Below are 12,848 nucleotides of genomic sequence, written 5' to 3' on the forward strand. Positions count from 1 at the left end.
AGCCAGAAACAAGCAAGCCGAGTTGAAAAGGGAGGAGCTCGATATGAGCCCCTCAGCACGGATATTACGCACATGACGGATGCACAAAAGACATTGCACAACCACATGGTCCAAGAAGTGCTCAAGCGTCGTAAACTTATCTAGAGTAAGATTTTAATTTATGTAGTTTTTTTTTTCTTTAGTTTAAATTAATTTTAGTTTAATTATTGTAATGTTGAATTTTAATTTTAATGAAATTTGGAATTTAAAAATAAAAATGTAGAAATATGAATTTTGTGAAAATAAGGATTTAAGACCTACACTCTAAGATCCAATGCATCGGAGAGACATGTGTCTTAAGAGTTAAGACACAATGCATTGGAGATGGATTGGTGCCCTACAGAGCTACTAATCAATATATTTTACTCAATTTATGGTCGGCCCAATCCACATACAAAAATTGTATTAAAAAAAATAAAAACCTCTCAATGTGGGAAGTTAAAATAATCCTCACTTGTGCATTTCAACAAACACGTACCAATCATCAATTGATTTGGATTGGATTCACACACACACACCTTGAGAAAAATCATAGTTTTTGGATTGAAAATGGCTTGGATTTGGGCGGCGGCAGTAGCAGCAGCGATCCCATTATTCCTCTACCTCCTTCATCAATGGCGGAACCTCTCAAACAAGAAGAAGAAGCTCCCTCCCGGCCCCAAAGGCCTTCCAATCATCGGCCATTTCCACCTACTCAGCAGCAATCCTCACCAAGATCTCCACCGCCACTACAAGAAATTAAGGGTTTTAGCCACACATGGATGTGTGGTTAAAAGTATATTTATGTGTCACTGTTTATTTTTGCCCACACATAAGTCAAATGTCAACATGTGTGGGTAAAACTTTGTAAAGAAAGGGTTTTATCCACACATATGTATATGTGTGGGTAAATCACCAAACATTTACCTACACATATATATGTCACGAATAATACATTTTATGTGTGAGAAAAGATGTTTATGATATACTGCAGCGATGATGTGGAAATGACATGGCATTTACACGTGGCAAATTTTATGTGTGGGTAAATCATCAAATATTTGCCTACATATATATGTCACTAAAGGTATATTTATATGTGTGGAGAAAAATATTTTTTTAGTAATTGAATTTTAGAAAAAATATTACTATTTTCAAATATTATAACCTTTTATTAGTCAATTATAATTATAATAAAAAAATCAAAAATCAAAAATCAAATACTCAACATATTAAATATAACAAGAATATCACACAGAACATTTACATAAAAAAATATTTAACAAAATCAAAGTACAAGTCTGAAATTACTAACTACATATAATTTTAAATGTCTAAATTACTAAGCACTTAATCTACAACTCGCAATTAATCTAGGACTCATAATTTTTCTTCAAGCTCTTGATCAAAAAGCAACTCCGTTGTACATTGGAAGAGTTGAACATTGGTTAACCATCGCGACAACTTTTTCAATGACTCCTGCCAAGATAAAAGAAACAAGATATTAGTCAACATACACAATTCAACATATTTTAAGGTACAAATAACAAAGTTAAAATGACTTAAAAATTATAATTGATCCAATTGTTAGTTTAATCAATTGATTTCAGTTATTGAAAGAATCAATTCTCAAGCTAGAAGAAACAAGAGTGAGTATAAGTGGATAACTTGAGCTTGAATCCTAAATGAAGGATATGAGGGAAGAAAGAGATAATTGACTCCATGGTGAGAAAGAGCCGCAGAACATCAGCCCCCTTCTACTACTAAAATCCACCACAATCAAGAAAACATTAATCAAACAATTAACAATAATATTACTAAAATCAAATTAAAAAAAATGAAAAAGAAGTAGAAAGTGAAGTACCTTCCATAATAACTCTGGCATATCTAGAGCAGGTTTGACAATTGCAAGCTCAAGAGCTCTGCATATCTAGAGCAGGTTGGTCAATTGTAAGCTCAAAAAGAGGTCTGATGCGTTCAGGCGTGGCATGCCCCATACTTCCAACCACCTATGCATTTCATCAAACAATAAGTTTTGGAGATCATGTATTGAAGAAGCAAACTTGCTGCATCATACCATGGTTGAGATGTATGTTCGTCCTTCAGGAGGACCCAACCAGGCTAATCCATAGTCTGTGAGCTTAGCGTTCCACTGCTCATCTAGAAGAAAGATCGACGATTTGAAGTCCCTGAAGATAGCCTAGCATTGCAGATACCAAAATACATAAGCCTAATGATGCAAAAGTGCAAGTAAGAACACACCCAAATGCAAAGAAACTAACCTGAAAATCTATTTCCTCGTGCAAGTAGGCTAGGAAATGAATTAACCGAGCTCTGAAAACTCCCTTAAAAACACACCTGAGTCCACCCTTCCCAGTCACGAATGGCAAGCTATCTCTAAATCAGAAACTTTTCTTCAATATTTAAAAATTGAAATTTTGAGACAGCTAGTGTTCAAATATTTATAGAACCTCCATTTAGTTTTGCAACATGTAATACAGAACACAAATCTAAACATATAAAACTTAGCATCTTGAACAAGTCAACAATCCAGATGTAGATTCATTGAATAAGCAGTAAGAAAAAGGTCAAAAAAGAACCTTTGGATATTTCCAGCTGAAAATTTTAAGAGAATTTAGGCTCTCGTCACAGAATTGTTTCAACTGGTGGTTCCATGGAAACAAAATAATAAAATCTCATCGAAAGTGAAGAGAAAATTCAAAGTTATGAATTGAGAAAACTGGCGAAGCGCACAACCCGAAATTGGAGCGTCACCTTGACGGATTTCGATATTTGATTTCTTCCTGTCGCCGCCTTGCCTGCCTCCGGCGCCCTTGATTGGGGTTGCACTCGCAGCTACCATCGCTGAATTGAGAGTTGTGTGAAGTTTTGGTAATCTGAGTTTGTGGAATTTGATGTTGGGAAGTCTACCGAAGCTTGCCTGTTGGAGAGGAATATCAGTTTAAGATAGTGGGAATTGAGATTAAGTAACTGCCGATTTGTGGAGGGATTTTAGCACATGGCGGTGAAATGAATTTTTTTTGTGGGGCGCCCTGAGGAAACACGCGCGAAGATAATGGAATTATGGAATTAGGTGGGCATAGTGGAGAAGGCGTGAATTACTAGTAAAAAATGTCACGCATATATTAACTATGAAATAATCTTTATTAATTGCCACGTCAGCATAAAATGCTTTAAGAGACAACCAAACAAATAAAAAAAAATTGTAACTAAATATTTGTGGGTAAACATTTGTTTTAATTTTAAAGGGGTTTTATATAATTGCATTTTTTGGCAACAAATTAATATCGTATTTGTATATTTGTTAATTATAGTATATAACTTCCATGAAAAAAGTAGAATTGTTATTAATATAGCATATTTTAATTTTTAACCAATTATTCATGGAAAGAGTATAATTAATAATTTTTCATGAGTGTAAAAACACGAAAGAAAGAACATAATATTGATATTAAATTCATATTTATTTTCTAAGTTTCATATTTGCAAAATTAATTTTAATTCTGATTGAGAAACTTGTTTGCCAAATATATTAAGAGAAACAAAAAAAAATGTGACTAAATCTTTTTACCCACACATAATAAAATGTCTTAAACTATTTAAAATCGTATACTGAATTTACCTACACATATTCAATTATGTGTAGGTATTTTGCCACACATAATTATGTGTGGCTAAAACTTCCACGTCAGCATTAAATATATTAAGAGTTAAACGGAAAATAAAAAATAAAAAAATAAATGTGACTAAATATTTTTACCTACACATAATTAAATGTCATTAACTATTTAAAACTGTCTAATGAATTTACCTACACATATTTAATTATGTGTGGGTATATTGCCACACATAATTATGTGTCACAAATTATGTGTGGCTAAAACCCTTATATTCTTGTAGTGCGCCTAGCCCGCAAGCACGGCCCGATCATGTACACGCGCTTCGGCTCCATCCCAACCATCATCGTCTCCTCCCCCTCCGCCGCCGAGCTCTTCTTAAAGACACACGACCTCATCTTCGCCGACCGCCCCCACCACGAGGCCGCCTACCACCTCGGCTACGAGCAGCGCAACATCGTCTTCGGCCGCTACGGCCCCTACTGGCGCAACATGCGCAAGCTCTGCACGCTCGAGCTCCTCAGCTCCCTCAAGATCGCCCAGTTCGAGCCGATGAGGAAGGCGGAGCTGGGGATCTTTGTAAGCGCGCTGAGGGAGGCGGCGGCGGCGCGTGAGGCGGTGGATATGGGCGTGAGGATCGCGTCGGTGAGTGCTGATTTGATCAGCTTGATGGTGTTTGGGGGCAGGTTTGTGGAGTGGGAATTGGACGGCGCGAGGTTTAAGGAGGTGATGACGGAGGCGGTGGCGGAGGGCGCGGCGTTCAATCTCGGCGACTACTTCCCGTCGTTGAGGTGGATGGATCTTCAGGGCTCGGCGCGGCGTCTGAAGAAACTGAGCGTTATCTTCGATGCGTTTCTTGAGAGGATCATCGACGATCATGGGCGGAAGGAGGAGAGGAGCCTCGATTTCGTCGATACCATTATGGCGATTCACGACTCCGGCGACGCCGGATTTGAGTTCGACCGCCGGCATGTCAAGGCCGTGTTGCTGGTAATTTCATTTAACCTCTTTCCAACTACCTCTTAGATTTAACACAATATTTGTCTAAATTGGCAATCACAATATCAATTTTATAACATAAATTGCAATTACATCACATTCTTTTAATTTTTTTTAAATATAATATTTCCAAAATTGTATGAAATGTAAAGTTCACGTATTTCACTCATAATATGAATATATTTTTGTCCTATTTTAGTCATTAAAAAATTGAGAACGTTATAGTTGCAAAAAAATAAAAATTGAAAGATTATAGTATCATTACAGTGTTTTAAAAGTTACTATATACATGTTGGAATGGCAATTTTGGTGAATGATTATGTTATATTATTCGACAATTAACCCTTTTTGTTTTAGCTGGAGAGGGGGGAAATTGTGGATCGAATTTGATCGCTCTCTCTTATAAAATGTCATACTCCCTCTCCCTCCATTTTCTAAAATGTGACACGTTTAAACACACATATATCAAGGAAGTGGATACTTTTCTTTCTTTTTTTATACTTAATTATTGCATGAAAATTTTAAAAAGGTAAAGAGTTTGTTATTGATAGAAAGTTACACATCATTTTACCACGACATCTGAAATGAGACACTTATTTATGAACAAATTTGATATCTTAATAAGACACTTAATAGGGGGACATAACCTCTTGCAGCTCAAGGCACGATGAGAAACAGAGGAAGTCAAAGAAGTCAAAAAGTTGAAATAACTCTGGAAAATTTAGATGATAGTATAGCTTTTTTTGACGTCTGCCACTATCATATGAATTCTGAACTAGAAAACTTTAATTTCCCGTATGAAATGTTGTGGTATATAGGATATGCTGATTGCAGGAATAGACACTTCCTCAGCAGCTGTGGAATGGACACTGTCCGAACTAATCAGGCATCCAACAGAAATGAAGAAACTCCAGAAAGATCTAGAAGAAATCGTGGGGCCAAACCAAATGGTGGATGAATCTCATCTCTCCAACCTAAAATATCTTGATTGTGTGATCAAAGAATCCATGAGGCTCCACCCCGTCGGCCCCTTGCTCGTCCACCAGGCCATGGAAGACTGTGAGGTCGACGGCTTCCACATTCCAAGCAAAGCTCGAGTTCTTGTGAATGTCTGGGCCATCGGGAGGGATCCCGATGCCTGGATCGACCCCGAGAGATTTGCTCCCCAAAGATTTCTGGGAAGCAACGTGGATCTCAGGGGTCGAGATTTTCAGCTCATACCATTCGGGTCGGGTAGAAGGGGCTGCCCCGGCTTGCAATTGGGGTTGACCGTGGTTCAGCTCATGGTGGCGCAATTGGTTCATTGCTTTGATTGGGAGCTCCCCGATGGAATGGTGGCCGCTGAATTGGACATGTCTGAGAAATTTGCTTTGGTCACTTCCAAGGCTAAGCATCTCACGGCTATACCAATTTATAGGTTAAGCGTTTGAATAAAACTTGGAATTTTCTTTTTTATTTTCATGTTGTGGAGATCGCTAATCACTGCAAACTCAAAGATTTCCCATTTCTAATGTACTCCATCCGTCCCATTAATAAAGATATAGGTCTTTTGGGCACGGAGATTAAGGAAAGGTAGATTAGTTGTTAAAGTGTTGTGGCTCACCACTATTAGTGTAGTTGATTAATTAATTAGTTTTAATTTAGTGTATTTATTTATTTCTATTTAATGTTTTAGTTGAATTTTAAATTTTTTGTAATTTCATTAATGTCTTTATTAAACCCCAACTCTCTCTCTCTCTCTCATCTGCTCCGATAATGGAGGGAGGCGGTGGCAGAATTGGGGCGAGGAGATGGCGGCGATAATGGAGGATTCCAAAACCAAGGCGGAGGGGTTCTTGCCCAAAATCGAACGCTTGCAAACCCTAGCCCCTAGCCCCCAGCTCTGTCGCCCTGCAAACCCTAGCCACTAGAACCAGATCTGTCGGAGAAGAGAAGAGAATGGGTGGTAGCTGTTTGGTCGGAGAAGGCAGCGGCGGCAAACACAGAGGTCGAGGGAGAACCGAGAGGGGAAGAGAGAGGAGTCGGACAGAGAGATATGCGAGGGGAAGAAGGAAGGCGGTCGCGGCGCGGCCCCATAGCCGCCGTCGGCTAGAGAAGGAGAAGCAGGCGGCGGCGGAGAATGAGAAGAGAGGGGGAGGGGCACCGCGCTGTTCGGCGGGGCTAGGGCTAGGTCTCGGCCCTCTGCCCCCGTCAGTGGTCGGAGAGGCGAGGGGTGGTCGGAGGCTCGCCGGAGAAGCTGGATTGAGAGAGAGAGACGAGAGAGTGAGAGAGGCGGAGATGACGAAATTTGGCAAAAATAAGATTAGGGTTTTTTTGTCTCTTATTTATACCATAATTAAGGTGTAATTAATTAGTGTATCTTATGCCCTAATTATTTCCTTTTTTGGAAATGTGTCTTTATTATTGGGACAGCCCAAAAAGGAAAGTGTGCCTTCATTAGTGGGACGTAGGGAGTATTTTTTAGTCATTTAAGATCACGTTGTAATGGTGTGTCCCGTAATTTTATACGTGTTACTGTGTCTTTAATAATACTCCCTACCCACTCTAATAGTCATGTTTTTCTTTTCGAGATGTTATATTAGAATAGTCATGTTTCTATTTTACACTACAAACAATGTGGCATCATACACCTTTACACACTTTTACATTTAAAAAGCAAGTTTCTTATTCTTCGTGCAAAAAAAAAAGGACTATTCTACGGGGACGGAGGGAGTAATTTTTATAAAAATAAAGTTTATTAATACTATGAATCACACTTAATTTTTATTTCAAAAAATTAAAATTTGAAAAAATTATATACCATAACTTTTAATTTATCAACTTATTATTAGCTAATAAAAGTTAAATTAAATGATAAAAAAAATTATATGCCTTAATTAGATGGAATAGATCTTAGTTAATAATCATAAAATTAAACTAATTAATGCATACAAAGTTGAAATTGCAGAAAAAATATAGAAGAAACTAAAAAAATTGAAAATGGGGCATAAAGTTGACATTGAATCAGAATCCAATTGTGTGACATTATGTCCTAAGTTTAAGGGTTTAGATTCGTTGAGTATATATTTTTCTTATTTAAACTATAACTCTTATGCCTTCGTCCAAAGTCAAATAAATATCGAATTTTAAAAACGAAAACTTTATTAAATTTAAATTTGAAAATTGAAATAATTGAGATAGAAATTGAGAATAACATAAATTGCGTATACAAATCGATGGGACCTCTCAAATATGCTTGATTAAATTTTGTTGGAAGCGATAGTGGACTTGTTATCGTGAATGCGTGTATCTCGAGTCAGATATGCTCAAATGTCGGCGTAGCTCATTGTGCAGCTTCATGAGTACTGTTACTCGACTCCACCATGTTGATGATGTGTAAGGACAAGGATTTCCTCATTCGAAATTAAAACATTATCGAGAAATATCTTCGCCCCATAATAGATCGGGGGCGAAGTAATCTTGATAAAATAGTTCACCGACAGCCTCACGATTACGATGTATGTATGTCCTTCAACATTAATTTTTTCGTGTGGCAATAACACTCCATAATCGTGCCTACAAGACTGAAAATTTCTTTGTTGGAATCAAACTTTCGAATCTCGTGAGTAGAAGAGTTGGAAGAAAATATATAATTTCAAAATATGATAATAGAATATAATAAAATTTATATAAAAAAAAAATGAATGAAATGGGTTGATGTATGGGCCGCACCTGAGATGATGATCCAGTCAAACTCCATCCAAGTCAGTTGCTTGGAGTAAAAACACAAAAAATAAAAAATATATCACCCTCACCAACTCCGTTTTGAGAAGAACAATCATACAATAAAGTAATGGTTTCTCAAAATGCAAATTCAATACATTTTCCTCCGCAGTTTCGCTTTCTTCAACGTCCAAACGCCAATCAAAACGCTCGGATTTTTCGCTTCAAATCCATGCCAAAAAATAGTCGATCAATTCAACACTAACAAACAACTATGGCCGCCTGGTTCTGGGCAGCTCTCTCTCTCATCGCATCATTCTCTCTCGTCCAACAGCTGCTGAGGAGGAGCAGAAAAAATTCGCCGCCGGGACCCATTGCGCTGCCGGTGATAGGGCATCTCCACCTGCTGGGGAAGAATCTCCACCGCGACCTTCACCGCCTCGCCGCGAAGCACGGCCCAATCATCTTCCTCCGCCTCGGCTCCGTCCCCGCCGTCGTCGTGTCGTCTGCCGCCGGGGCGGAGCTCGTGCTGAAGACGCACGATCTCGTCTTCTCCGGCAGGACTCACCACCAAGCCTCCCGGTACCTCGGATACGATCAGAGAAACATCGTCTTCGCCCCCTACGGCGCGTACTGGCGCAACATGCGCAGATTGTGCACCGTGCAATTACTCAGCGGCGCGAAGATCAACGAGTTCCGGCCGATTAGGAGGGCGGAGATCGGAGATACGGTGGAGCTGCTGCGGCGGGATTCGCAGAAACGGCGAATCGTGGATCTCACCGCGGCGGTCTCCGGCGTGATGGGGAATATCAACTGTTTGATGGTGTTTGGGAGAAAGTATGTGGATAGGGATTTGGATGATGAATTAGGGTTTAAAGCTGTGATTGATGAGACGTTGCACGTGGCTGCGATCCCCAATTTGGGGGACTTTTTCCCGTTCATAGCGGCGCTTGATCTGCAGGGATTGAATCGTCGGATGAAAAAACTCAGCAGTATTTTTGATGGATTTTTGGAGAGGATTATCGATGATCATCTTGAGAGAAAGCCGGAGAAGAAGCATAATCAAGACTTCGTCGACACGATGTTAGCCGCTATGGATGCCGGGGAAGCCGGATTCGAATTCGATCGCCGCCATGTCAAGGCAGTTCTGTTGGTAACTTTTCTCCCATCCTAACGACTTTTTTATTGCATTGGTGTTGAAAATTGAAATATACCAATTTTGTCCCATCTTTGGTTTTGCACATACCAACTTAACAAATACACCAATTTTGTCCCATTTTTGGTTCCGATTGGAGTATTGCTCCATCGAAACCAACTCACATGATTTATTCCACCGGCTGCCATGATTTTATTTTGGATGAAAATCTCAATCATGATAAAATTGCAATAATTATTAAGTTCATGTACTCCCTCCGTCCCGCGAGTCTTGACACGTTTGGGTTCGGCACGAGAATTAAGGAGTTGTAGATTAGTATTTTAAGTGTGTAATTAATAAAGTATAAAATTGATAAAGTATGAGAGAGAAGGTAATAAAAGTGATAAAGTAGGGGAGAAAATATAATAAATGTGATAAAGTAGGAGAGAGAATGTAATAATTATTACCCAAAAAGGAAACGTGTCAAGACTCGTGGGACGGCCCAAAAAGGAAAACGTGTCAAGATTCGTGGGACGGAGGGAGTATTTTTGTACTCCCTCCGTCCACCAATTAAAGCCCTACTTGCCCTTAAATTTTTGTCCACCAATTAAAGCCCTATTGTGCTTTTTGTACCATTTTACCCTCTCTCTTTACTTTAAATTACTACCCTTTGTTTATTTATTTTTCAGTTTTCAGTTTATTTATTTATTTATCTTCTGAATATTTTAATTCCAGTTTATTTATTCATTTATTTATTTCCAGTTTATTTATTTTCAAATTTCAGTTTATTTATTTATTTATTTCCAGTTTATTTATTTTCAAATTTTAAGTTTAATTATTTATTTATTTCAAGCTTATTTAATTTCTGAATTTTCAGTTTATTTACTTATTTTCGAATTTTCAGTTTATTTATTTATTTAATTCCATTTTATTTATTTTCTGAATTTTCAGTTTATTTATTTATTTATTTCCAGTTTATTTATTTTCTAAAAATAATAATTTTCCAGATTTTAATTTATTTATTTATTTATTTTCGAATTTTCAGTTTATTTATTTATTTAATTCCAGTTTATTTATTTTCTAAAAAAATAATTTTCCAGATTTTAATTTATTTATTTATTTATTTATTTTCGAATTTTCAGTTTATTTATTTATTTAATTCCAGTTTATTTATTTTCTAAAAAAATAATTTTCCAGATTTTAATTTATTTATTTATTTATTTTCGAATTTTCAGTTTATTTATTTATTTAATTCCAGTTTATTTATTTTCTGAATTTCAGTTTATTTATTTATTTATTTTCAAATTTTCAGTTTATTTATTTATTTCCAGTTTATTTATTTTCTGAATTTTCAGTTTATTTACTTATTTTCGAATTTTCAGTTTATATATTTATTTAATTCCATTTTATTTATTTTCTGAATTTTCAGTTTATTTATTTATTTATTTATTTCCAGTTTATTTATTTTCTAAATTTTCAGTTTGTTTATTCATTTATTTTCGAATTTTCAGTTTATTTATTTATTTATTTATTTCCAGTTTATTTATTTTCTAAAAATAATAATTTTCCAGATTTTAATTAATTAATTTATTTATTTTCGAATTTTCAGTTTATTTATTTATTTAATTCCAGTTTATTTATTTTCTAAAAAAATAATTTTCCAGATTTTAATTAATTTATTTATTTATTTTCGAATTTTCAGTTTATTTATTTATTTAATTCCAGTTTATTTATTTTCTGAATTTCAGTTTATTTATTTATTTATTTTCAAATTTTCAGTTTATTTATTTATTTATTTTCTAAAAATAATAATTTTCCAGATTTTAATTAATTAATTTATTTATTTTCGAATTTTCAGTTTATTTATTTATTTATTTATTTCCAGTTTATTTATTTTCTAAAAATAATAATTTTCCAGATTTTAATTAATTTATTTATTTATTTTCGAATTTTCAGTTTATTTATTTATTTATTTCCAGTTTATTTATTTTCTGAATTTTCAGTTTATTTATTTATTTGTTAAATAAGTCAAAGCATTAAAATAATGTCAAATAGCTAATGAAAGATTAGTAAAAGTAATCAAAATATATTAACACTACCCTTTTAGTCTTTTAGACCACTTTTAAACCACCTTTTTCAGCTTTCTTAGTTTCCGCGCCGACACTCAAATGGGGCTTTAATTGGTGGACGGAGGGAGTACTAATTTTAAAATTGTTGTGCAAAATCAAAACTCAACTAAAATTGATGCCTTTTAACGCTTTTAACTTCCTTTTTTTAAAAAAAAACTTGGATTCATCATTTATGTGCCATTTTTGTTGTTTGATTTGATTAATATCGAAGGAGATTCAGATAATCTTGATTTCTTTGTTGTTTAGGACATGCTAATAGCAGGAATGGATACTTCATCATCAACGGTGGAGTGGACTCTCTCAGAGCTGATACGGCACCCGGAGGCGATGAAGAAACTACAGAAAGAATTGGAGCAAGTCGTGGGCATGGATGAAATGGTGGATGAATCTCATCTCGACAAGCTCGAATACCTGGATCTGGTCGTGAAGGAATCCTTGAGGCTCCACCCGCCCGGCCGACTGCTTGTCCACGAGTCCATGGAAGATTGCATGATCAACGAGTTCCATGTTTCCAAAGGAACGTGGACCTTCGTGAACGTATGGTCCATTGGAAGAGACCCTCGTTTATGGCATGAGCCTGATGAGTTCGTGCCAGAAAGATTTGTTGGGGACAATGTCGACTTTTCGGGGCAGCATTTTCATTTCATACCCTTTGGGTCTGGCAGAAGAAGCTGCCCCGGGTTGCAGCTAGGGCTCACATTGGTCCGACTAGTGGTGGCCCAACTGGTGCATTGCTTTGATTGGGAGCTTCCCGGCGGCATGGTGCCTAGGGATTTGGACATGATTGAACACTTTGGAATAGTGACTAGTAGAGATAAGCATCTCATGGCTATTCCTACTTATAGATTGCATAAATGAATGTAATAATGGGAGTTCAAGTCGATGTGCAATTTGGATTTTGTATCAACCACGGACTTGTATAAATGAATGTAAATTTTGAGTTTTGTACATAAAATGTAATAAATGAAGAACATTTTGTTGTATTTGAGTCATATCTAAAATCTGAGTTGATTTTTCACAAGAGTGCTATTAGCTCAAATCATCAATGGTCACATCGTGATGTTTTCATACATCTATTTTATTTTCCTGCTTCCTTGTGCTTAATTAGTTGTAGTGGCACTGTCACAGTATATGGAATATAAATTTTCTTCTAGCCAAAGTTAAATCTTAGAAATAATTGTAAAATCTTTAATAATTTGAGGTTTTATGAAAATTCTTAAAATTGTT

The 12,848-nt window shown here is 36.1% G+C and overlaps 3 protein-coding genes across 9 annotated transcripts; 2 read left to right on the forward strand and 1 right to left on the reverse strand.

Moving 5' to 3' along the window:
- The first annotated feature begins 537 nt into the window (after nt 1-537).
- Nucleotides 538-6,244, forward strand: LOC130994602 (cytochrome P450 71AU50-like). Its single transcript, XM_057919657.1, has 3 exons — nt 538-763; nt 3,940-4,646; nt 5,474-6,244. The coding sequence occupies exons 1-3, from the start codon at nt 589-591 to the stop codon at nt 6,083-6,085; spliced, it is 1,494 nt and encodes a 497-aa protein (XP_057775640.1). The 5' UTR covers nt 538-588; the 3' UTR covers nt 6,086-6,244.
- LOC130994492 (receptor-like protein kinase ANXUR2) lies at nt 1,231-3,142 on the reverse strand. 7 transcript variants are annotated; one of them, XR_009091784.1, is made up of 7 exons: nt 2,794-3,141; nt 2,619-2,681; nt 2,301-2,415; nt 2,096-2,218; nt 1,883-2,027; nt 1,687-1,781; nt 1,231-1,497 (listed from the first exon to the last, which is right to left on the reverse strand). XR_009091784.1 is itself a non-coding variant. In XM_057919541.1 (5 exons), the coding sequence occupies exons 1-4, from the start codon at nt 2,879-2,881 to the stop codon at nt 1,932-1,934; spliced, it is 420 nt and encodes a 139-aa protein (XP_057775524.1). In that variant the 5' UTR covers nt 2,882-3,139; the 3' UTR covers nt 1,231-1,497; nt 1,883-1,931. The 7 variants fall into 7 exon arrangements, 2 of the variants coding, with proteins under 2 accessions (XP_057775524.1, XP_057775520.1); XR_009091782.1 differs by having other exon boundaries at nt 2,301-2,681; nt 2,794-3,142; XR_009091783.1 differs by having other exon boundaries at nt 2,619-3,140.
- Nucleotides 6,245-8,301: 2,057 nt separating the features above from the next.
- LOC130993962 (cytochrome P450 71AU50-like) lies at nt 8,302-12,604 on the forward strand. Its single transcript, XM_057919002.1, has 2 exons — nt 8,302-9,510; nt 11,868-12,604. The coding sequence occupies exons 1-2, from the start codon at nt 8,632-8,634 to the stop codon at nt 12,477-12,479; spliced, it is 1,491 nt and encodes a 496-aa protein (XP_057774985.1). The 5' UTR covers nt 8,302-8,631; the 3' UTR covers nt 12,480-12,604.
- The last annotated feature ends 244 nt before the right edge of the window (nt 12,605-12,848 follow it).

This window comes from Salvia miltiorrhiza, chromosome 1 (genome assembly GCF_028751815.1).
Source record: "Salvia miltiorrhiza cultivar Shanhuang (shh) chromosome 1, IMPLAD_Smil_shh, whole genome shotgun sequence".
Lineage (NCBI taxonomy): Eukaryota > Viridiplantae > Streptophyta > Magnoliopsida > Lamiales > Lamiaceae > Salvia > Salvia miltiorrhiza.

What these genes read in the sequence shown, in the direction of transcription:
- LOC130994602 (XM_057919657.1), top strand. Translation starts at nt 589, where the DNA reads ATGGCTTGGATTTGGGCGGCGGCAGTAGCAGCAGCGATCCCATTATTC. An exon ending in TCCTCACCAAGATCTCCACC is followed by an intron (nt 764 to 3,939) that starts GCCACTACAAGA and finishes ATATTCTTGTAG; the next exon opens with TGCGCCTAGCCCGCAAGCAC. An exon ending in ATGTCAAGGCCGTGTTGCTG is followed by an intron (nt 4,647 to 5,473) that starts GTAATTTCATTT and finishes TGTGGTATATAG; the next exon opens with GATATGCTGATTGCAGGAAT.
- LOC130994492 (XM_057919541.1), bottom strand. Translation starts at nt 2,881, where the DNA reads ATGGTAGCTGCGAGTGCAACCCCAATCAAGGGCGCCGGAGGCAGGCAA. An exon ending in AAATATCGAAATCCGTCAAG is followed by an intron (nt 2,414 to 2,793) that starts GTGACGCTCCAA and finishes TCTGATTTAGAG; the next exon opens with ATAGCTTGCCATTCGTGACT. An exon ending in GAACATACATCTCAACCATG is followed by an intron (nt 2,028 to 2,095) that starts GTATGATGCAGC and finishes TGAAATGCATAG; the next exon opens with GTGGTTGGAAGTATGGGGCA.
- LOC130993962 (XM_057919002.1), top strand. Translation starts at nt 8,632, where the DNA reads ATGGCCGCCTGGTTCTGGGCAGCTCTCTCTCTCATCGCATCATTCTCT. An exon ending in ATGTCAAGGCAGTTCTGTTG is followed by an intron (nt 9,511 to 11,867) that starts GTAACTTTTCTC and finishes TTTGTTGTTTAG; the next exon opens with GACATGCTAATAGCAGGAAT.